Source organism: Engystomops pustulosus, chromosome 5, assembly GCF_040894005.1.
Source record: "Engystomops pustulosus chromosome 5, aEngPut4.maternal, whole genome shotgun sequence".
Lineage (NCBI taxonomy): Eukaryota > Metazoa > Chordata > Amphibia > Anura > Leptodactylidae > Engystomops > Engystomops pustulosus.
In genome coordinates this window covers 202,243,987-202,269,050 of record NC_092415.1, presented here as the reverse complement: position 1 = coordinate 202,269,050, position 25,064 = coordinate 202,243,987, and the positions used below count along the sequence as shown (strand labels likewise).

The window sequence follows — 25,064 nt, the reverse complement described above, 5'->3', positions numbered from 1 at the left end:
GTTGGGCTTGCAGGCACCGAACCTGGGCTTTATGTGGTTTGGATTGATGTTGTTTAGACTTTATTTGTATTGTGTTTTCTTTATGTTATGTTGTAATTACTGTATATATTGTATATATTGTATATAGTGGGGTTTGGGACATAGTGTTAGGTTGGGAGGGGGGTGATGGTGGTGGGACTTATGAACTGACCTGGGCACTGGTCTGGACTACTTAACGCAAACTTTGGACGTTAGACCAGTGTCTGGGGGGAAGGGGAGGGTACGGGCGAGGGATTTAGTTTAGTGTAGTGTTATGTGTATTATGTGTTTGTTATTATATATATTTAAAAAAAAAAAAAAAAAAAAAAAAAAAAATGGGTGTGGGATGTGATCTGTGTGGGGTGGTTTGTTATTAGAGGGTGTGGGGTGGGTTTATGTATATTTATGGTCATTTATGTTTATTTGTGGGTGTGGCTTGTGTTTGTTATTGGTTTGGTTTAGGATGTAATAATCGGTTGGGTGGGGGTTGTGGTATTTGGTGTTTATTCATTTTGGTGTATTGTAAGTTATTATTTTTGCTAGGTATGAATGGGGCTGGACCAGCAGGTAAGATATTGTATATAGTTTGTATATATTGTATATAATTTTTTGTTTGTATTGTTATGTTTTTTACTTTTATATAAAATAAAAGATCTACAGGATGTAACTCAGGATCAGTACAGGATAAGTAATGTCATGTATGTCACTACACACAATTTTCCATTGTTCAGGTATTATACATACACACGTATCTACATTCATGTGGTATGATAGATAAGTCTAGCGCACCCGGTGTGTAAATATCTTCACATCTCAAATCAAAAAAAGGAAATGTTAAAGGTTTAGTAAAAGTCATTTACTTTGTTATTTTTATTTAATTTTTTTTTTCCTTTTCCCGTGAATAAAAACATATATTGCTCGGAGGTTGAAAAGCGTTTATTTTCCTCTCTGGCACAAAATAACGCGGACAAAAAGGAAAAGTAATTGGGAAATATTAACAATTCAATAAAAGAAATGAAACATGAATGCATAAATTGAACTATTTGATATTAATTTGTCCGGCGCACCAGACGCGCTTTATTCATCTGCTCCCTGAAATTATATGTTGTGATTTTGCTGTTGTAATTGCTTTTTGGAACACAAAAATGGGCGCAAAATTATCCGTCAATTCAGGCGGTTACTAAAGTGACAACGAATGTATAGGATACTGGGCAAGACGGAGCAGACAGGGGCGGCTTAAAGGAGCACGACGCCTAATGGGTGCAAGTCACGGTCTATACCAGTGGTGGCGAACCTATGGCACGGGTGCCAGAGGCAGCACTCAGAGCCCTTCCTGTGGGCACTCAGGCCATTGACCCCAAGACAGAGCTCACCAAACAGGACCAAAAGTAGGTCCTCCTACTGGAGCCTACATTCTTACTGTACGGAGAGACCCTGGTGAGAAGCTACAATGATAGTCTGAATGTGCCCTCCTTCTTTCAACTGTATTGGTGGCTTCAAGGGGCCGATACGATTGATAGATGTTGAAGAGCAGGTAGCAATAAGTTACTGCTTAAAATGCAATGTTGGCACTTTGCGGTAAATAAGTTGATTTTGGTTATAGTTTGGGTCTCGGTCTCTAAAAGGTTCACCATCACTGGTCTATACAGTGCACCAGGGCAGGTAGTGGAGACCACTTATGGGCCCCCATGGGCAACAAACGATGGTTACTCCCTAGGATAAGTAAAAAGAAATAATCAGAGGGAACCTGTCAGTCATCACCCCCGCTGGTCAATCATTCGTTGCGTTCTTGGTTCTCTGTTGAACGTTGCTTCCACGTAAGAAATGACAACTTTGTGGCACTTAAAATGCAATACCAAGCATGACCACTGCTCTATCTACAGCACTAAACATAGCATCAAGGGAAAAGACCACAGCAGTCCTCCAAGTACAGTATCTAAAAATATTGGTCATCTATATTTGGGATAACTCAACTATCATGAAGGGGTTGTCTGGTGATAGCAAGTTAGGACCTATACACAGAATAGACTCTAAGCAGCTGATCGGTGCGGGTCTCAGATATGGGACTCTCACGGATCACAAGATCCCATTGCACCAGAGATCACTGAAGGAGATAGTCACACATGCACCAGCTACTCCGTTCATCTCTATGGTGCTATAGTGCACCACACTCCTCGATCTCCGTCCGCGCCATAGTGATGAATGGAGGAGTCGGACATCTCAGATGCAAAGGAGGAGAAAACAACACAAAAGGAGGAGGAGAAGAAGAGGATGATGTAGAAAAAGGAGGAGGAGAAGAAGAGGATGATGTAGAAAAAGGAGGAGGAGAAGAAGAGGATGATGTAGAAAAAGGAGGAGGAGAAGAAGAGGATGATGTAGAAAAAGGATGAGGAGAAGAGAACAACGTAAAAGAAGGTGGAAGAGAGGAAGACGAAAAAGAAGGAAGGGTATGAAGAGTACAACAAACTAAAAAGAAGACAAGAGGACAATGTAAAAGAAAAAGAAGCTGTAGAAGAGAATGACCTAAAAGAAAAAGGGAGGAGAGGACAACGACATATAAGAAAAAGAATGGGGATAAGGGAAGCACCTAAGAGAAGGCGGAAGAGAGGAAGACGAAAAAGAAAAAGGAGAAGAAGATGACATAAAAGCAAAAGAATGAAGAGAATGACGTTAAAATCAGGAGGAAAAGAGGACGATGTAAAAGAAAAAGAAGCAGAAGAGGACAAGAAAAGGAAACGGAGGGGGAAGACGACAACGTAAAAGATAAAAAAAAAAAGAAGGAGATAATGGCTTGAAAGAAGGAGGAAGAGAGGACGATGAAAAAGAAGGAGATGAGGACGACGTAAAAGCAAATAGGAGGAGAAAAGGACGACGTAGAAGAAAAAGAATGAGGAAAAGAGGACAACGGAAAAGCAAAAAAAGGAGAAGAGGCAGAAGAGGACAAAAGGAAACGGAGAGGAAGAGGACAATGGAAAAGAAAAAGAAGGAGTAGAAGAGAATGACTGATGTAAGAGAAGGAGGAGGAGAGGAGGACGAGAAAGAAAAAGGAGAAGAGGACGACAAAAGGAAACGGAGGGAAGAGGACGATGTAAAAGAAAGAGTAGAAGAGAAAGGCGTAAAAGAAGGAGAAAGAGAGGACGCAGTTAAAGAAAAGAAAAGAAAGGAGATAAGGACAAAGTAAAAGCAATAAGAAGGAGAAGAGGACAATGAAGAAGAAAAAAAGGCGGAGAGGAGTATGATGCAAAAAAAAAAAAAAAAGGAGTTTGAGAAGATGACGTAAAAGAAAGCGAAGGATGAGATGAGGCTAAATGTAAGAAAAAGAAGAGGAAGTAGTGGAAGATGGCAAAGAAGAGAAAGACTATAACAATTGTATTCTAAAAAAGAAGAATAATTTGATTCTGTCATATTTTGTAAAATATTTTCGGCTTTCCTGGTAACAGGATTATTAGGACTTTGTGGATTGTGAGATTCTGGTTCTTGACACTTTTGGGGTCAGTCCTCAGATAGGTGACAGCTGCCATGGAGCTTGTGGGACCTCCTGCATGGCCGCCCTGCACCCCGGCACTGACCCAGCTCTCCGAGGTTATAGACCGACGTCTCGCACAAGCAGAGAAGCCGGAGAACAGCGACACCAGCGGGAGCACGCACAAGACGCATTTCTGTAGACACGTTGCAATCAAGATGTCAGAAGTGGTGACAACGCGGCTGGAGCCCGGCGCCATGACACACCACAGCATACTGGCAAATACAGATCTGCCTGAGTGACAGCTCAACAAAGAGACTTCCATCCTGGAGACTGACTGTGCTGGATAACAGCGTCTAGTATCATATATATCATCACAGTATTACATTACTTATATACAGCAGAATCTTCATTGTTCTTATTGTTGGAAGAAAAACATAGGTAATATCACATGGCCATGGGTATTCTCCCTGTACTGTGACATCACTGTGTGTATTCTCCCTGTACTGTGACATCACTGTGTGTATTCTCCCTGTACTGTGACATCGCTGTGTGTATTATCCCTGTACTGTGACATCACTGTGTGTATTATCCCTGTACTGTGACATCACTGTGTGTATTATCTCTGTACTGTGACATCACTGTGTGTATTATCCCTGTACTGTGACATCACTGTGTGTATTATCTCCGTACTGTGACATCACTGTGTGTATTATCTCCGTACTGTGACATCACTGTGTGTATTATCCTTGTACTGTGACATCACTGTGTGTATTATCCTTGTACTGTGACATCACTGTGTGTATTATCCCCTGTACTGTGACATCACTGTGTGTATTATCCCTGTACTGTGACATCGCTGTGTGTATTATCTCTGTACTGTGACATCACTGTGTGTATTATCCCTGTACTGTGACATCACTGTGTGTATTATCCCTGTACTGTGACATCGCTGTGTGTATTATCTCTGTACTGTGACATCACTGTGTGTATTATCCCTGTACTGTGACATCACTGTGTGTATTATCCCTGGACTGTGACATCACTGTGTGTATTACCCCTGTACTGTGACATCGCTGTGTGTATTATCCCTGTACTGTGACATCGCTGTGTGTATTATCCCTGTATTGTGACATCGCTGTGTATTATCCCTGTGCTGTGACATCACTGTGTGTATTATCCCTGTACTGTGACATCACTGTGTGTATTATCCCTGTACTGTGACATCACTGTGTGTATTATCCCTGTACTGTGACATCACTGTGTGTATTATCCCTGTACTGTGACATCACTGTGTGTATTATCCCTGTACTGTGACATCACTGTGTGTATTATCCCTGTACTGTCATATCACTGTGTGTATTATCCATGTACTGTGACATCACTGTGTGAATTATCCCTGTACTGTGACATCACTGTGTGTATTATCCCTGTACTGTGACATCACTGTGCGTATTATCCCTGTACTGTGACATCACTGTGTGTATGATCCCTGTACTGTGACACCACTATGTGTATTATCACTGTACTGTGACATCACTGTGTGTATTATCCCTGTACGGTGACATCACTGTGTGTATTATCTCTGTACTGTGACATCACTGTGTGTATTATCTCTGTACTGTAACATCACTGTGTGTATTCTCCCTGTACTGTGACATCACTGTGTGTATTATCCCTGTACTGTGACATCACTGTGTGTATTATCCCCTGTACTGTGACATCACTGTGTGTATTATCCCCTGTACTGTGACATCACTGTGTGTACTATCCCTGTACTGTGACATCACTGTGTGTATTATCCCTGTACTGTGACATCACTGTGTGCATTATCCCGGTACTGTGACATCACTGTGTGCATTATCCCGGTACTGAGCCCTGGGCTTACACAGGGACAACTGGGGCTAGGGGAAAATCTGTGAATTTGGGTAAGCAAATGATTTAGTGATAGAAAACAGAGGATTGTCATTAATGGAACGTTCTCAAATTCGGTGGAAGTTATCCGTGGTCAGTATTTAGGCCACTTTTTAATACTTTTTATTAATGACCTCCTGAAGGGATCACAGAGAGTTTTGTTATGTGTAGACGATATGAAGCTCTGTAAGGTAATTAATACAGATGCAGATAGTATCGCATTATAGAGGGATTTGTGGAAGCTGGAGTAATGGGAGGAGAAATGGCTGATGAGGTTTAATGTAGATAAAAATTATGCCATGGAAACTAAAATGATAATTATGTTTTAGATGGTAAATTTCTGGTGAAACTGATGGAGAAAATAACTTGAGCTGGAATGGGTGCAGAAGAGAGCAACCAGGATTATTAGGGGAATGGAGGGATTACAATACAATGTAATACTAAACTAGGGATTATTCAGCTCTAAAAAAAAGACAACTAAAAGGAGTCATTACAATGCACAAATACATGAACAAACAGTACAAGGATCTCTCCAAGGTTCTATTTATACCTTGGGCTCTGCCCAGGACGAGGGGGCATCCTCTGCGACTACAGTAGAGGTGGTTCTACCATAACCATAGACAGCGGGCATCCTCTACACCTAGAGGAGAGGAGGATCTACCATCACCATAGACAGGGGGCATCCTCTACACCTAGAGGAGAAGAGGTTCTACCATCACCATAGACAGGGGACATCCTCTACACCTAGAGGAGAGGAGGTTCTACCATAACCATAGACAGCGGGCATCCTCTACACCTAGAGGAGAGGAGGATCTACCATCACCATAGACAGGGGGCATCCTCTACACCTAGAGGAGAGGAGGATCTACCATCACCATAGACAGGGGGCATCCTCTACACCTAGAGGAGAAGAGGTTCTACCATCACCATAGACAGGGGACATCCTCTACACCTAGAGGAGAGGAGGTTCTACCATAACCATAGACAGCGGGCATCCTCTACACCTAGAGGAGAGGAGGATCTACCATCACCATAGACAGGGGGCATCCTCTACACCTAGATGAGAGGAGGTTCTACCATCACCATAGACAGGGGGCATCCTCTACACCTAGAGGAGAGGAGGTTCTACCATCACCATAGACAGGGGGCATCCTCTACACCTAGAGGAGAGGAGGATCTACCATCACCATAGACAGGGGACATCCTCTACACCTAGAGGAGAGGAGGTTCTACCATCACAATAGACAGGGGGCATCCTCTACACCTAGAGGAGAGGAGGTTCTACCATCACCATAGACAGGGGGCATCCTCTACACCTAGAGGAGAGGAGGATCTACCATCACCATAGACAGGGGACATCCTCTACACCTAGAGGAGAGGAGGTTCTACCATCACCATAGACAGGGGGCATCCTCTACACCTAGAGGAGAGGAGGTTCTACCATCACCATAGACAGGGGGCATCCTCTACACCTAGAGGAGAGGAGGTTCTACCATCACCATAAACAGGAGGCATCTTCTACACCTAGAGGGGAGGAGGTTCTACCATCACCATAGACAGGGGGCATCCTCTACACCTAGAGGAGAGGAGGTTCTACCATCACCATAAACAGGAGGCATCTTCTACACCTAGAGGGGAGGAGGTTCTACCATCACCATAGACAGGGGACATCCTCTACACCTAGAGGAGAGGAGGTTCTACCATCACCATAGACAGGGGGCATCCTCTACACCTAGAGGAGAGGAGGTTCTACCATCACCATAGACAGGGAGCATCCTCTACACCTAGAGGAGAGGAGGTTCTACCATCACCATAGACAGGGGACATCCTCTACACCTAGAGGAGAGGAAGTTCTACCATCACCATAGACAGGGGACATCCTCTACACCTAGAGTAGAGGAGGTTCTACCATCACCATAGACAGGGGACATCCTCTACACCTAGAGCAGAGGAGGTTCTACCATCACCATAGACAGGGGGCATCCTCTACACCTAGAGGGGAGGAGGTTCTACCATCACCATAGACAGGGGGCATCCTCTACACCTAGAGGAGAGGAGGTTCTACTATCACCATAGACAGGGGGATCCTCTACACCTAGAGGAGAGGAGGTTCTATCATCACCATAGACAGGGGACATCCTCTACACCTAGAGGAGAGGAGGTTCTACCATCACCATAGACAGGGGGCATCCTCTAAGCCTAGAGGAGAGGAGGTTCTACCATCACCATAGACAGGGGACATCCTCTACACCCAGAGGAGAGGAGGTTCTACCATCACCATAGACAGGGGACATCCTCTACACCTAGAGGAGAGGCGGCTCTACCATCACCATAGACGGGGGCATCCTCTACACCTAGAGGAGAGGCGGTTCTACCATCACCATAGACAGGGGACATCCTCTACACCTAGAGGAGAGGAGGATCTACCATCACCATAGACAGGGGACATCCTCTACACCTAGAGGAGAGGCGGTTCTATTATCACCATAGACAGGGGACATCCTCTACACCTAGAGGAGAGGAGGATCTACCATCACCATAGACAGGGGACATCCTCTACACCTAGAGGAGAGGCGGTTCTATTATCACCATAGACAGGGGGCATCCTCTACACCTAGAGGAGAGGAGGTTCTACTATCACCATAGACAGGGGGCATCCTCTACACCTAGAGGAGAGGAGGTTCTACTATCACCATAGACAGACGACATCCTCTACACCTAGAGCAGAGGAGGTTCTACCATCACCATAGACAGGGGACATCCTCTACACCTAGAGGAGAGGAGGATCTACCATCACCATAGACAGGGGACATCCTCTACACCTAGAGGAGAGGCGGTTCTATTATCACCATAGACAGGGGGCATCCTCTACACCTAGAGGAGAGGAGGTTCTACCATCACCATAGACAGGGGGCATCCTCTACACCTAGAGGAGAGGAGGTTCTACTATCACCATAGACAGACGACATCCTCTACACCTAGAGCAGAGGAGGTTCTACCATCACCATAGACAGGGGACATCCCCTTCACCTACAGGAGAGGTACAGTTACCATCACTATAGACAGGGGGCATCCGCTAGGCCTGGAGGAGAGGCGGTTCCACCATCACCATAGACACCTGAATGGTGTAGGGTGGTTTCCCCTCCCTTCCCCTCCCCCCTCCCGCGATTAACTAACTATGGCATATACTAACCATAGGACATCACAAGCCACCCCTTTAATCTCCTTCAGAACCTCTTTAAAAGAGAAGACAGCTGCTGGATGTTACCTTCATGCACGGTTATACCGCAGTTATCGCACTGAATGATCTCATCCGCATCTTCACTATTGTCCCCAAGACACACGCAGCATATTAATATGTGATCCATTTTCTGTGAGCACCACTTGTCACTTTTCTCCAGGATAAGCGAGTCCTATTAAAAATTCAAGAAATGAAATTAGAATTGCGCTATAATGTCGCACCAGGCAGATATATATTACGCTGTGCTGTTACCGCTAAAGCCCGTTCCTCCCAGACGCCGCAAGTCCCTCTCCGCTCTAGTGCCTGTCCTTGCTCTACCAATGGGTTCATTCAGAGGCTACCGATCCAGGTTTGTGTCTAACAATGCAAGTTCGAGTCTCCGAACCAGGATTTGAGACAAAATTTGAATTCTGGCGTTCGGCTCACCCCCTGCTCTTAACACCACTATCACGGGTATTAACTATTGTTACTCTCCAGCTTTGCCGGCGTAATTTAAAGCGTTACACCCGCTATCACAGGTGTTACTAGTAGGTGTGAGCATTCGGTGACCTTAATGGATCCGCTCATCGTACTAAGGATTTATCATAAGGACAAGATTAGTGGGTGATCAATACCCTGTACCCCAATGAACCTTCGGGAGCTTGGGTCTTCCATTGCACGATCCTGCACAGCAGATCTATTCCAAGTCCTAACATATCCTTTTGTATTCCCCAACTATTGTTCTAGAATGCCACCTACAAATATATGCATAGATTGACAACTGGGTGTCACTTCCCTAATCAAGAGGGCGTGGCCGTACTTGGTCAGCACCAACTGGACAGTGTTAGAGTGAGCCTGAAGAGGGCTGTTAAATCGGGGACCCAGAACCTTATTTCTCAGTAAATTGAGGTCTTCAGATGCGACTGGAACCAAAACTAACTCTACGAAGAACACACCCTAAAGCAGTGGTGGCGAACCTATGGCACGTGTGCCAGAGGTGGCACTCAGAGCCCTCTCTATGGGCACCCGTGCCATCACCCCACCGCAGAGTTCGCCAGACAGGACTCAAGGCCTCTTGCAGTCCCAGGCAGCCCAGGACCCTAGAAGGAAGCTACACTGATAACCCAAAGCTTTTTCTCCTTCTTTCTACTGTATTGGTGACCTCAGGTGCCTAAACAATTTAAACATGTGACAAAGCAGGGAGCAATAAGTTACTGTTTAAATTGTTGCATCGGCACTTGGCGAAAAATATGTGGGCTTTGAATGTAGTTTGGGCACTCGGTGTCTAAAAGGTTTGCCATCACTGTCCTAAAGGCTTTTTGTCAATGATTTACTTCAAAAGGACTCCTGATATTTACCATCAATGGAAGTCTCCAAAGTATCCCACTCCACAGGAACACAATGGGTTTTACCACTCCTCTCACCCACTTGCTCATAAACTGTCTAGTCCTTAGCATTCGAAAGGACAACTCTCTAGATCGTGAACTGTCTACGTATGGAGCAGAGACAATATCATAAATGTCACTCCCAAGTCTTTACCACCTTGCTAGAAGACAGGAGGTGCTACAGGCTCAAATGTTGGGCACCATCAATCAAGACATCGTTAATGGAAGTACCAGACCTCAGACCTGCTTTCCATAGCCTTCCTTTCCCCTGACAACAGCTTACAACCAGTGGCTCCAGCAGCCATTTTATTGAAGACAGCCCCCTCCTGTCACAGTGAAGCTCTAGGGCTCTTTACAACGGAGAAAGGTGAAGTAATATTGGTCTACCAATAGCTAGGCTGTCTCCATTGATGGATCCTCTCTCAATGTACTACATATCATCATACGCTTACCAGATCGAGGGCAAAAGGAGGACAACTAAACTGAATGGAGCTTTCCTGGCATAGAGGCTTAACATGCCCCCAAGACAAGATGTAATCCAAGTTTTAAATGGTAATTTTTGGGGGTTTTACGAGAGGAAGATAAAGCCTTTAGCTATCTAAAACTTCCAAAGATGGGCTACAGAGGATATACAGGTAATAATATAAAAGGAAATTTCTCTAGCGCTCCTCACACTCAAAGTCTTCACATCTTGATGAACCTGTCAGGACACTTTATAAATTACCTCATTACTTTTGCTTTGAGACAATGTCAAGCTGTCATTCGTCAGCTCCTCATCATCGCCGCTGTTCCTACTGGGAATCTTGATTTTCTTCTTCTTTCCTTCATCGTCACTTGAGCTGCAGCTGTCGTCTTTATTGCCAGGATGGTGACTTGATTCCTCTTCGCTCCCGTCCTCCTCTTCATCATCTTCTCCGTCACTGCCCTCCCCGGTAGAAGACTTTCCTTTCCTCCTGCCGCCTGTGGGTCTCCAATCATTGTCATCTTCACTGTCATAGTCGTCCATCGCATTTAACTCTTCCATGGTGATGAAGTCCAACATTGGACGGTTCCTTCGGAGATTCCATTTCTTGGGTTCGCTCGTCTGGTCGTCAATAGTCACTTCGATCTCGGGAGTTCCCTCCTTTTTCTTCAATGCTTTGTCAGCCTCGTCTTTCTTCGTTTCATCTTTGCCTGGTTGCTCATCTTCATTTCTTCTGTAACTTGTCCCCGATTCTTCTCCTTCAGTGGCCCTCCTTTCTACTTCCTCAGGAACCACACTCGACATGTCCTCGGCTTTTAGGTTGTCTTCGGAGTCAGTGCCAGAACATTCACCGCTGTCTTTAGACCCATCGTCACTACCAAGGACGCTGCCTTCAGAATCTGCAACATAAAACACATACGCGATGTCCAACAAGGAGAGGAGTAATGCAATCTACCCAAAAACCTGCACAAAAAGTATAAATGTTTTATAGGTCAAATATCCTGGTGATAAGGTTCACCCAAACCATTATTTCGTTAAAAAAAAAAAACTAACTTTGACACGTACATTTTATATAGGTGTATGCCATCCATCAGCAGGACATTATCCATCAGAAAGAACTTAACATGTAATTTCTATGACCTTCTCCCTTTCGCTATACTGAAGTCTAAAGACATTGGGGGTCATTTACTAAGGGCCCGATACACATTTTCCCGACGTGTTACCCGAATATTTCCGATTTGCGCCGATTTCCCCTGAATTGCCCCGGGATTTTGGTGCACACGATCGGATTGTGGCGCATCGGCGCTGGCATGCACGCAACGGAAATCGGGGGGCGTGGCTGAACGAAAACCTGACATATTCGGAAAACCGCCGCATTTAAAAACGGAAAATGTGTCGCGAAAATTGCACTAACCATCATTCAGCCCGGCTCGGTGTATTCCAGTGCGTTCCGATGCTCTTCAACGCAGCAGCGCCACCTGGTGGACGTTGGAGGAACTGTCTTAATAAATCGCGGCCGGACCCGAATCCACCGCAGAGAACGCGCCGCTGGATCACGAATGGACTGGGTAAGTAAATCTGCCCCATTGGCTATCAATATGCCTTATTCGCGATATGGACACCATGGGGTGTAAAGGGCTTCCTTGATTTGCAGGATTAGAGGTGGCCCTTTTACACCTCAATTAATGGATTTATGAGAACAAAAAAACTAATTGCTAGAATAGTAAGTTGACGAGTTGTGTTTTGTTTAAACTTATATATTTAGGCAGATTTGAAGGCCCCATATACACTAAATAGTTGTTGGCCAACAATCTGATTGGCTAGCCCTATCCTTATCTTCTCGTTGTCTGCAAATCAGAGAGAATTGATTGTCCACATAATTATTATATGGTCAACAAATTTTGGGTCTTGGTATTTTGTGGGAAGTCCTCCTTGATGTATCTGTCAAAGAGGAGCATCAGATGTTATAGTCATCCAAAAAGCAACTCTTCGACTCATTGATACAAATTTATCTTGGTCAATGCTTCGAAGAATTTTTGACTTTTCGTGGCAACTCGAAATCTCTCTCGTGTAGAACCATTCGACCTCCATGAAAACTTATACTGAGGTTAAACAAATTGAGTTAGATACAATTTTTTTTTTTTTTACCTCTGTACTTTTTAGAAGAATCCTTTCCAAAAAAAACAATGTAAAAAAAAAAAAACATTCTTTCCGGTGCAAAATTGATAAAAATTAGACATGTTAGACTACAAAAGCACAACATCAAACATACCTCAATTTTATCGTCAGGCACAAATGAAAGCTTAGGCAAGAAATGATAGCCCCGGGTATATACAGTGTCAGCGCTGCCACAGGGTAGGCTCTACAGGGTCACAAGCCCTCGGAACCAGCTGACTTACATCAAACAAATTCAAAATTGGTCTTTTAAGACATTTACAAATTTTAATTTTTTTTTTTGCAAATTACGGTAAATCGGAAAAACGTCATAAAACGAATCATCACCAAACAGTTTTCAGGAAAAAAAAAAAAAAAGCTTTTGAAAAATACCTGAGGCATCTCCAACTTTAAAATCACTGTCATCTGAGCTATCATAATCCAACGCTTCGAGAAGGGAGGTTGCCAAAGGCTTCACTTGTCGTCTTTTCGAACTCCGGTCCACTGTAACGAAAGTTGGGTTTGTTTTTTTGTTGTTTTTTTTTTTTTTTTGCTTTAAATTTGTTTTATGGACTTATTGTGGCATCCAACAAAATTTCCGTGATGAAGATTCTAAGAATGAGGACACCATCATTGCCCAGCGGCAGCCATATTGGTTTATTTTTATATGCTGACACTTCATTTTAAGGGCTATCACCATGAGGTTTTTTAAAAAAAAATAAATAAAAAATAACAATGCAGATAACATTCAACAATGTAGCGTTTAAGAGCATTAACCCAAAACAGAAAAAAATCTTTAAGACGCAAGTTCTTAGGATGTCTTCTTCAGTCATTCATTTGGATTTAGTTTCTGTACAAGTTCATGAAGACAGCTGTATCTAGACCCCTGGACTTCTAAATTATATCTTTGCCTGGTTAAAGGCCTGTTTCTTAAAGAGAATTCAAGTAATTAAGTTTTCCTGGCAATAAAGTGACCCCTTAAAGGGATCCTGTCACCAGGGACCTTATTTTCACTAAAGACAGATTGTAAAAGCCCATGACACCTGCAGTGCAAAAATCCCTCTCTGCCTTTTCTAAGCATTTGCATTACAATATAATTGTGTGTCATAACTTACTCTTGCACCCTGACAAAATCCTGGCATAGTCACAGGGGTTGGGCTTTGGTTTGGATGCATTTCGAAAAACAACATGTGACCTGTCTGAGCTGCAGGCTGCCTCCATCTGTGTGCTCCTGTACAGCTCTATCCCTCCCCCACTGATGTCACCTCACCATGATGTGACCTCTGAGAAGGAGCAGGAGGAAGAGCTGTACAGGAGCACAAAGGTGGGGGCTAAGATCTGAGGAGTGAGTAACACAGACAAGACACATTTTGTTTTTTGAAATGCATCCAAAACCAAAGCCCAGCCCCTGTGACTACCCCAGGATTTTGTCAGGATGCAAGAGTAAGTTATAACACACAATTATATTGTAATGCAAATGCTTAGAAAAGGCAGGAAGGCAGATGTGCACTGCAGGTGTAATAAGCTTCTGCAACCTGTCTTTAGTGAAAATGAGGTCCCTGGTGACAGGTTCCCCTTAAGGTCAGTTGTTGAAACCCCTAGCGATCAGGGGATCGGCAGTGAAGGCTACATCTTACAGTATATATTCCCTAGAGGGCCGGGGGTGACAAGTAGAATTGCATGGTTTAGTACTACAGAGATTTATGGAAGGGAGTAGGTGGAGACTTAGGTGCTTGAGTCTTCTCCATAATTGGAACTCAAGACATTGGTGGGGCATTTTTATTTTTCAGTTTTGGATGTCCCTAAAGTTACATCTTTGCCCCAACTTTATAGAGATGTCTATAACATATAGTAACTATTGAAGCCTTGGGGACATCAAGCGTTGGACAAGTGAATATGGCCGCCAATTGCCCATCCGTCATAGTTTTACATGGCTATGTTGGAGCAGGGCAACCCAGACCATGTGTCCCGTCCTGGAATCAACTAAATTGAATGCACTTTGTCGGGTTCATCTTGATTGGGTTTGGGCTGGTAAATCTGGCAACCACTGGGACCAAGTTGGTTGCCTGACTGTATGAAACCAGCCTCATCCTTTGACCATCAAGTAATGACCTGACAGATGGGGGTTTGTATCATATCTTTCCTTATCATGATTGGATCACTACTACAACCCATTTTAAACACTCTTCCCCATTGATCCCTCTTGTTATTTCCAGGTCTAAATTCATATTTTTGAACTAGGAAGGTTGACCCTACTAAAAACTCAAATGGTGGCGCCTACATTTTTAAAATTCAGAGCCATATGGTAAATACTTTACTAAATTGGGAGGAAGGGTTGTATAGAGGGCTGAGGGAGCCATACTGGGGCTCTGAAGGTTTCTCAGAATACAAGATCTTCACTCCCTTCCCAAAAACGAGAGAGAATGGTTCCTTGACCATTTATCAGGTCTTGTGTGCCCGTTTTATGGTGCACAGGCATTATTTTTATGCCTTTTATGCCATTTCCATGCCAAGGGGGTGCGGAGGCACATGGTGGGCGGAGTGAGATGTTTAACTCGCTACAGTGTAGAATTGTACGCTGTGCAGCCCGGCTGCCAGATAAGACTCCCGATATATCCGGTGGCACCCGAGCGGCATGACCTTCATCCTATGCCGACACAGGATAAATGTCCACAAAAAACAGTGAATATAATCGAGCTGGGTCCCTCTAGCGATGAAGACCCCCACTGCCAAAATTTGTTATATATTTTAAAGGGGTTACCCAGTCATAGCAGGTTAGACCCTGTCCACAGGATATGGCCTGGCTTGCTAATTGGTGGGGGGGTCGTGAGGATGGGACCTGCATGGATCAGGAGAACGTTGGGTCCATTGTAGCCGGTTGCTCCAGAGATGACCGGAGCAGCCATGTTCTGTGCACCTCTATGGTCACCACACTCGTCTATCTGGCGCATGCATGCGCATGTATAGCAGACCAACATTCTCGTGATCACCGAGACCCCCACCAATCACTTGCGATCACTGGACAACCCCTTTAATAAAGAAGGTTAAACTAAGGGGCTTTTAGTTTAGAGGGGTAACAGTTGGTGGCCTACCCGTGGCCTGTGTCCTCCTGTAATGCCACACAATGGATACGAGATAAGTTACCGTCTTCGGTAAGTGCCGCTTCGTTTTACCTTCACATGAATACTAGAAAAGTTCTTTCCTACTGGACCTGAGGGGGCTGGTAGTTTAGTGGTGTATAATCTGCTGACAGGTTCCCTTTAAGTTTGGGGCACAGCAGCTGAAGCTCCTCTATAAGTAACCGGACAGAAGACAACGTAAGGACTCACATTTGGGATTTTTTCCATTTTCGGGGGGATGTTCTTGCCGCTATATGACAAGTATTACATAACAGTTCTGGCCATGCGATTGTTAGTTGTGCACAATCATATCACATATTTTACACAAATCTGCATAAAGGGTTAATTTAATGATGCAAACACAATATATGAGCGATGAGTGGAGAATAAATGAAGGAGGGGTCAGGGGGCATAGGTCAAATGCAAAGCAGAATGTCCAACAACAAAGAGCAGAACCAACATTCATACAACCAGACACCGGGGTCGCCTCAATTCTACTCAAAAGCACTTACCACCCACACATCATACCCCCTGTGCCCTACACATCATATACCATACCCCCTGTGCCCTACACATCATATACCATACCCCCTGTGCCCTACACATCATATACCATACCCCCTGTGCCCTACACATCATATACCATACCCCCTGTGCCCTACACATCATATACCATACCCCCTGTGCCCTACACATCATATACCATACCCCCTGTGCCCTACACATCATATACCATACCCCCTGTGCCCTACACATCATATACCATACCCCCTGTGCCCTACACATCATATACCATACCCCCTGTGCCCTACACATCATATACCATACCCCCTGTGCCCTACACATCATATACCATACCCCCTGTGCCCTACACATCATATACCATACCCCCTGTGCCCTACACATCATATACCATACCCCCTGTGCCCTACACATCATATACCATACCCCCTGTGCCCTACACATCATATACCATACCCCCTGTGCCCTACACATCATATACCATACCCCCTGTGCCCTACACATCATATACCATACCCCCTGTGCCCTACACATCATATACCATACCCCCTGTGCCCTACACATCATATACCATACCCCCTGTGCCCTACACATCATATACCATACCCCCTGTGCCCTACACATCATATACCATACCCCCTGTGCCCTACACATCATATACCATACCCCCTGTGCCCTACACATCATATACCATACCCCCTGTGCCCTACACATCATATACCATACCCCCTGTGCCCTACACATCATATACCATACCCCCTGTGCCCTACACATCATATACCATACCCCCTGTGCCCTACACATCATATACCATACCCCCTGTGCCCTACACATCATATACCATACCCCCTGTGCCCTACACATCATATACCATACCCCCTGTGCCCTACACATCATATACCATACCCCCTGTGCCCTACACATCATATACCATACCCCCTGTGCCCTACACATCATATACCATACCCCCTGTGCCCTACACATCATATACCATACCCCCTGTGCCCTACACATCATATACCATACCCCCTGTGCCCTACACATCATATACCATACCCCCTGTGCCCTACACATCATATACCATACCCCCTGTGCCCTACACATCATATACCATACCCCCTGTGCCCTACACATCATATACCATACCCCCTGTGCCCTACACATCATATACCATACCCCCTGTGCCCTACACATCATATACCATACCCCCTGTGCCCTACACATCATATACCATACCCCCTGTGCCCTACACATCATATACCATACCCCCTGTGCCCTACACATCATATACCATACCCCCTGTGCCCTACACATCATATACCATACCCCCTGTGCCCTACACATCATATACCATACCCCCTGTGCCCTACACATCATATACCATACCCCCTGTGCCCTACACATCATATACCATACCCCCTGTGCCCTACACATCATATACCATACCCCCTGTGCCCTACACATCATATACCATACCCCCTGTGCCCTACACATCATATACCATACCCCCTGTGCCCTACACATCATATACCATACCCCCTGTGCCCTACACATCATATACCATACCCCCTGTGCCCTACACATCATATACCATACCCCCTGTGCCCTACACATCATATACCATACCCCCTGTGCCCTACACATCATATACCATACCCCCTGTGCCCTACACATCATATACCATACCCCCTGTGCCCTACACATCATATACCATACCCCCTGTGCCCTACACATCATATACCATACCCCCTGTGCCCTACACATCATATACCATACCCCCTGTGCCCTACACATCATATACCATACCCCCTGTGCCCTACACATCATATACCATACCCCCTGTGCCCTACACATCATATACCATACCCCCTGTGCCCTACACATCATATACCATACCCCCTGTGCCCTACACATCATATACCATACCCCCTGTGCCCTACACATCATATACCATACCCCCTGTGCCCTACACATCATATATCATACCCCCTGTGCCCTACACATCATATATCATACCCCCTGTGCCCTACACATCATATATCATACCCCCTGTGCCCTACACATCATATATCATACCCCCTGTGCCCTACACATCATATATCATACCCCCTGTGCCCTACACATCATATATCATACCCCCTGTGCCCTACACATCATATATCATACCCCCTGTGCCCTACACATCATATATCATACCCCCTGTGCCCTACACATCATATATCATACCCCCTGTGCCCTACACATCATATATCATACCCCCTGTGCCCTACACATCATATATCATACCCCCTGTGCCCTACACATCATATATCATACCCCCTGTGCCCTACACATCATATATCATACCCCCTGTGCCCTACACATCATATATCATACCCCCTGTGCCCTACACATCATATATCATACCCCCTGTGCCCTACACATCATATATCATACCCCCTGTGCCCTACACATCATATATCATACCCCCTGTGCCCTACACATCATATATCATACCCCCTGTGCCCTACACATCATATATCATACCCCCTGTGCCCTACACATCATATATCATACCCCCTGTGCCCTACACATCATATATCATACCCCCTGTGCCCTACACATCATATATCATACCCCCTGTGCCCTACACATCATATATCATACCCCCTGTGCCCTACACATCATATATCATACCCCCTGTGCCCTACACATCATATATCATACCCCCTGTGCCCTACACATCATATATCATACCCCCTGTGCCCTACACATCATATATCATACCCCCTGTGCCCTACACATCATATATCATACCCCCTGTGCCCTACACATCATATATCATACCCCCTGTGCCCTACACATCATATATCATACCCCCTGTGCCCTACACATCATATATCATACCCCCTGTGCCCTACACATCATATATCATACCCCCTGTGCCCTACACATCATATATCATACCCCCTGTGCCCTACACATCATATATCATACCCCCTGTGCCCTACACATCATATATCATACCCCCTGTGCCCTACACATCATATATCATACCCCCTGTGCCCTACACATCATATATCATACCCCCTGTGCCCTACACATCATATATCATACCCCCTGTGCCCTACACATCATATATCATACCCCCTGTGCCCTACACATCATATATCATACCCCCTGTGCCCTACACATCATATATCATACCCCCTGTGCCCTACACATCATATATCATACCCCCTGTGCCCTACACATCATATATCATACCCCCTGTGCCCTACACATCATATATCATACCCCCTGTGCCCTACACATCATATATCATACCCCCTGTGCCCTACACATCATATATCATACCCCCTGTGCCCTACACATCATATATCATACCCCCTGTGCCCTACACATCATATATCATACCCCCTGTGCCCTACACATCATATATCATACCCCCTGTGCCCTACACATCATATATCATACCCCCTGTGCCCTACACATCATATATCATACCCCCTGTGCCCTACACATCATATATCATACCCCCTGTGCCCTACACATCATATATCATACCCCCTGTGCCCTACACATCATATATCATACCCCCTGTGCCCTACACATCATATATCATACCCCCTGTGCCCTACACATCATATATCATACCCCCTGTGCCCTACACATCATATATCATACCCCCTGTGCCCTACACATCATATATCATACCCCCTGTGCCCTACACATCATATATCATACCCCCTGTGCCCTACACATCATATATCATACCCCCTGTGCCCTACACATCATATATCATACCCCCTGTGCCCTACACATCATATATCATACCCCCTGTGCCCTACACATCATATATCATACCCCCTGTGCCCTACACATCATATATCATACCCCCTGTGCCCTACACATCATATATCATACCCCCTGTGCCCTACACATCATATATCATACCCCCTGTGCCCTACACATCATATATCATACCCCCTGTGCCCTACACATCATATATCATACCCCCTGTGCCCTACACATCATATATCATACCCCCTGTGCCCTACACATCATATATCATACCCCCTGTGCCCTACACATCATATATCATACCCCCTGTGCCCTACACATCATATATCATACCCCCTGTGCCCTACACATCATATATCATACCCCCTGTGCCCTACACATCATATATCATACCCCCTGTGCCCTACACATCATATATCATACCCCCTGTGCCCTACACATCATATATCATACCCCCTGTGCCCTACACATCATATATCATACCCCCTGTGCCCTACACATCATATATCATACCCCCTGTGCCCTACACATCATATATCATACCCCCTGTGCCCTACACATCATATATCATACCCCCTGTGCCCTACACATCATATATCATACCCCCTGTGCCCTACACATCATATATCATACCCCCTGTGCCCTACACATCATATATCATACCCCCTGTGCCCTACACATCATATATCATACCCCCTGTGCCCTACACATCATATATCATACCCCCTGTGCCCTACACATCATATATCATACCCCCTGTGCCCTACACATCATATATCATACCCCCTGTGCCCTACACATCATATATCATACCCCCTGTGCCCTACACATCATATATCATACCCCCTGTGCCCTACACATCATATATCATACCCCCTGTGCCCTACACATCATATATCATACCCCCTGTGCCCTACACATCATATATCATACCCCCTGTGCCCTACACATCATATATCATATCCCCTGTGCCCTACACATCATATCCCCTGTGCCCTACACATCATATCCCCTGTGCCCTACACATCATATCCCCTGTGCCCTACACATCATATCCCCTGTGCCCTACACATCATATATCATACCCCCTGTGCCCTACACATCATATATCATACCCCCTGTGCCCTACACATCATATATCATACCCCCTGTGCCCTACACATCATATATCATACCCCCTGTGCCCTACACATCATATATCATACCCCCTGTGCCCTACACATCATATATCATACCCCCTGTGCCCTACACATCATATATCATACCCCCTGTGCCCTACACATCATATATCATACCCCCTGTGCCCTACACATCATATATCATACCCCCTGTGCCCTACACATCATATATCATACCCCCTGTGCCCTACACATCATATATCATACCCCCTGTGCCCTACACATCATATATCATACCCCCTGTGCCCTACACATCATATATCATACCCCCTGTGCCCTACACATCATATATCATACCCCCTGTGCCCTACACATCATATATCATACCCCCTGTGCCCTACACATCATATATCATACCCCCTGTGCCCTACACATCATATATCATATCCCCTGTGCCCTACACATCATATATCATACCCCCTGTGCCCTACACATCATATATCATACCCCCTGTGCCCTACACATCATATATCATACCCCCTGTGCCCTACACATCATATATCATACCCCCTGTGCCCTACACATCATATATCATACCCCCTGTGCCCTACACATCATATATCATATCCCCTGTGCCCTACACATCATATATCATACCCCCTGTATCCTACACATCATATATCATACCCCCTGTATCCTACACATCATATATCATACCCCCTGTGCCCTACACATCATATATCATACCCCCTGTGCCCTACACATCATATATCATACCCCCTGTGCCCTACACATCATATATCATACCCCCTGTGCCCTACACATCATATATCATACCCCCTGTGCCCTACACATCATATATCATATCCCCTGTGCCCTACACATCATATATCATATCCCCTGTGCCCTACACATCATATATCATACCCCCTGTGCCCTACACATCATATATCATACCCCCTGTGCCCTACACATCATATATCATACCCCCTGTGCCCTACACATCATATATCATACCCCCTGTGCCCTACACATCATATATCATACCCCCTGTGCCCTACACATCATATATCATACCCCCTGTGCCCTACACATCATATATCATACCCCCTGTGCCCTACACATCATATATCATACCCCCTGTGCCCTACACATCATATATCATACCCCCTGTGCCCTACACATCATATATCATACCCCCTGTGCCCTACACATCATATATCATACCCCCTGTGCCCTACACATCATATACCATACCCCCTGTGCCCTACACATCATATATCATACCCCCTGTGCCCTACACATCATATATCATACCCCCTGTGCCCTACACATCATATATCATACCCCCTGTGCCCTACACATCATATATCATACCCCCTGTGCCCTACACATCATATATCATACCCCCTGTGCCCTACACATCATATAGTTTCATAGTTTCATAGTTTCTACGGTTGAAAAAAGACACAGGTCCATCAAGTTTAACCAAGGAAGGGAAGGGATTGGATGAGGAAGGGATTTAGGGGAAACAATTCTATATAACATAACCAGCAATGTTATTTAGTGTAAAAAGGCATCTAGACCCTTCTTGAAGCTCTCTGCTGTCCCTGCTGTGACCAGCGCCTTAGGCAGGGGATATATCATATCCCCTGTGCCCTACACATCATATATCATACCCCCTGTGCCCTACACATCATATATCATACCCCCTGTGCCCTACACATCATATATCATATCCCCTGTATCCTACACATCATATATCATATCCCCTGTATCCTACACATCATATCCCTGCATCCTATACATCATATCCCTGTATCCTATACATCATATCCCTGCATCCTACACATCAAATATCATATCCCCTGTATTCTTTAGACATACCACTGTATCCTACACATCATATACTATATCCCCTGTAGCCTATACATCATATATCACATCACATGTATCCTAAACAACATATCATAATCCTGTATCCTATACATCATATTTCTGTACCTACACATCATATATCACACCCTTGTATCCTATACATCATATCATAACCCCTGCATCCTACACATTCTATATGTACCGCATCCCTGCATCCTACACATTCTATATGAACCACATCCCTGCATCCTACACATTCTATATGTACTGCATCCCTGCATCCTACACATTCTATATGCACCGCATCTCTGCATCCTACAATTTAATATGCACCGCATCCCTGCATCCTACACGTTCTATATGTACCGCATCCCTGCTTACTACACGTTCTATATGTACCGCATCCCTGCTTACTACACGTTCTATATGTACCGCATCCCTGCTTACTACACGTTCTATATGTACCGCATCCCTGCTTACTACACGTTCTATATGTACCGCATCCCTGCTTACTACACGTTCTATATGTACCGCATCCCTGCTTACTACACGTTCTATATGTACCGCATCCCTGCTTACTACACGTTCTATATGTACCGCATCCCTGCTTACTACACATTCTATATGTACCGCATCCCTGCTTACTACACATTCTATATGTACCGCATCCCTGCTTACTACACGTTCTATATGTACCACATCCCTGCTTACTACACGTTCTATATGTACCGCATCCCTGCTTACTACACGTTCTATATGTACCGCATCCCTGCTTACTACACGTTCTATATGTACCGCATCCCTGCTTACTACACGTTCTATATGTACCGCATCCCTGCTTACTACACGTTCTATATGTACCGCATCCCTGCTTACTACACATTCTATATGTACCGTATCCCTGCTTACTACACGTTCTATACGTACCGTATCCCTGCATCCTACACATTCTATATGTACCGTATCCCTGCATCCTACACATTCTATATGTACCGTATCCCTGCATCCTACACATTCTATATGTACCGCATCCCTGCATCCTACACATTCTATATGTACCACATCCCTGCATCCTACACATTCTATATGTACCGCATCCCTGCATCCTACACATTCTATATGCACCGTATCCCTGCTTACTACACGTTCTATATGTACCGCATCACTGCATCCTACACATTCTATATGTAGCGCATCCCTGCATCCTACACGTTATATACGTACCGTATACCTGCTCACTACACATTCTATATGTACCGTATCCCTGCATCCTACACATTCTATATGCACCGTATCCCTGCATCCCACACATTCTATATGTACAATATCCCTGTGTCCTACACATTCTATATGTACCACATCCCTGTATCCCACACCCTGTATGTTGCACGGGTGTGCAGTATATAAGGGAAGCACAGCAGTCCCTGGCCCTCATTGTCCTATGTGCACATATGATCACATGACCGGGGCACGTATGTAGCAGGTATGTAGCACGTATGTAGGTGGATGGTTACATGGTGCGGTTATGAATGGAGGCGGCTCCCTGCACGCCCGGTGTGTACGGGGGACGGCGGTAACTGGTCACGTGTGTGCGGGGTATCACTCACTTGCAGGGACGGCCGTCACAATACACAGGTAACTGCAGAAGCCGGTCACACACTCTTATACACAGCACAATAGGGCCAGACATCAACGAAGCCAGTGCGCAGGCGCCGCTCCTCCCCGACAGACCTTACCACACTCAACGTCACGTGTGAAAGGAACACAGCCGGCCAATTGGAGGAAAAAGGGAGTGTCACGTGACGCCGGAACCTAGTGCGCAGAGGTAGCCATCTTTAAGCGGGGCAGAACTCTGTCACTTAGGGACGTTAAGTCGCCATCTTTGATGAGGGTAAAAGAAGTATAGCATTTTTATTTCACGGGTAGTCACTCATCTAAAAGGGCAAATTCATGTTAAGGCTGTTAATATTACAGATGACAATTCTAGTGTCATCCATAGTAATTCCTAATACAAAATAGCAGCAATT

The 25,064-nt window shown here is 45.1% G+C and overlaps 1 protein-coding gene across 5 annotated transcripts in view; it reads right to left on the bottom strand.

Annotated features, from left to right (window-relative positions):
- PHF14 (PHD finger protein 14) overlaps positions 1 to 24,778 on the bottom strand; it is a 173,984-nt gene extending 149,206 nt beyond the window's left edge. For 4 of the 5 annotated variants that reach the window (XR_011855946.1, XM_072154374.1, XM_072154372.1 and 1 more), the window contains exons 1-4: positions 24,645 to 24,778; positions 13,011 to 13,121; positions 10,725 to 11,362; positions 8,664 to 8,808 (exon numbers count right to left, since the gene is read on the bottom strand). Coding sequence is in view for 4 of the 5 variants with exons in the window: in XM_072154374.1 (XP_072010475.1) it covers positions 8,664 to 8,808; positions 10,725 to 11,362; positions 13,011 to 13,121; position 24,645 (895 nt within the window). In the remaining variant the exon portion in view is untranslated. The remainder of the gene's footprint in view (positions 1 to 8,663; positions 8,809 to 10,724; positions 11,363 to 13,010; positions 13,122 to 24,644) is intronic. The other variant, XM_072154375.1, reaches the window with a different exon arrangement.
- Positions 24,779 to 25,064: the final 286 nt, after the last annotated feature.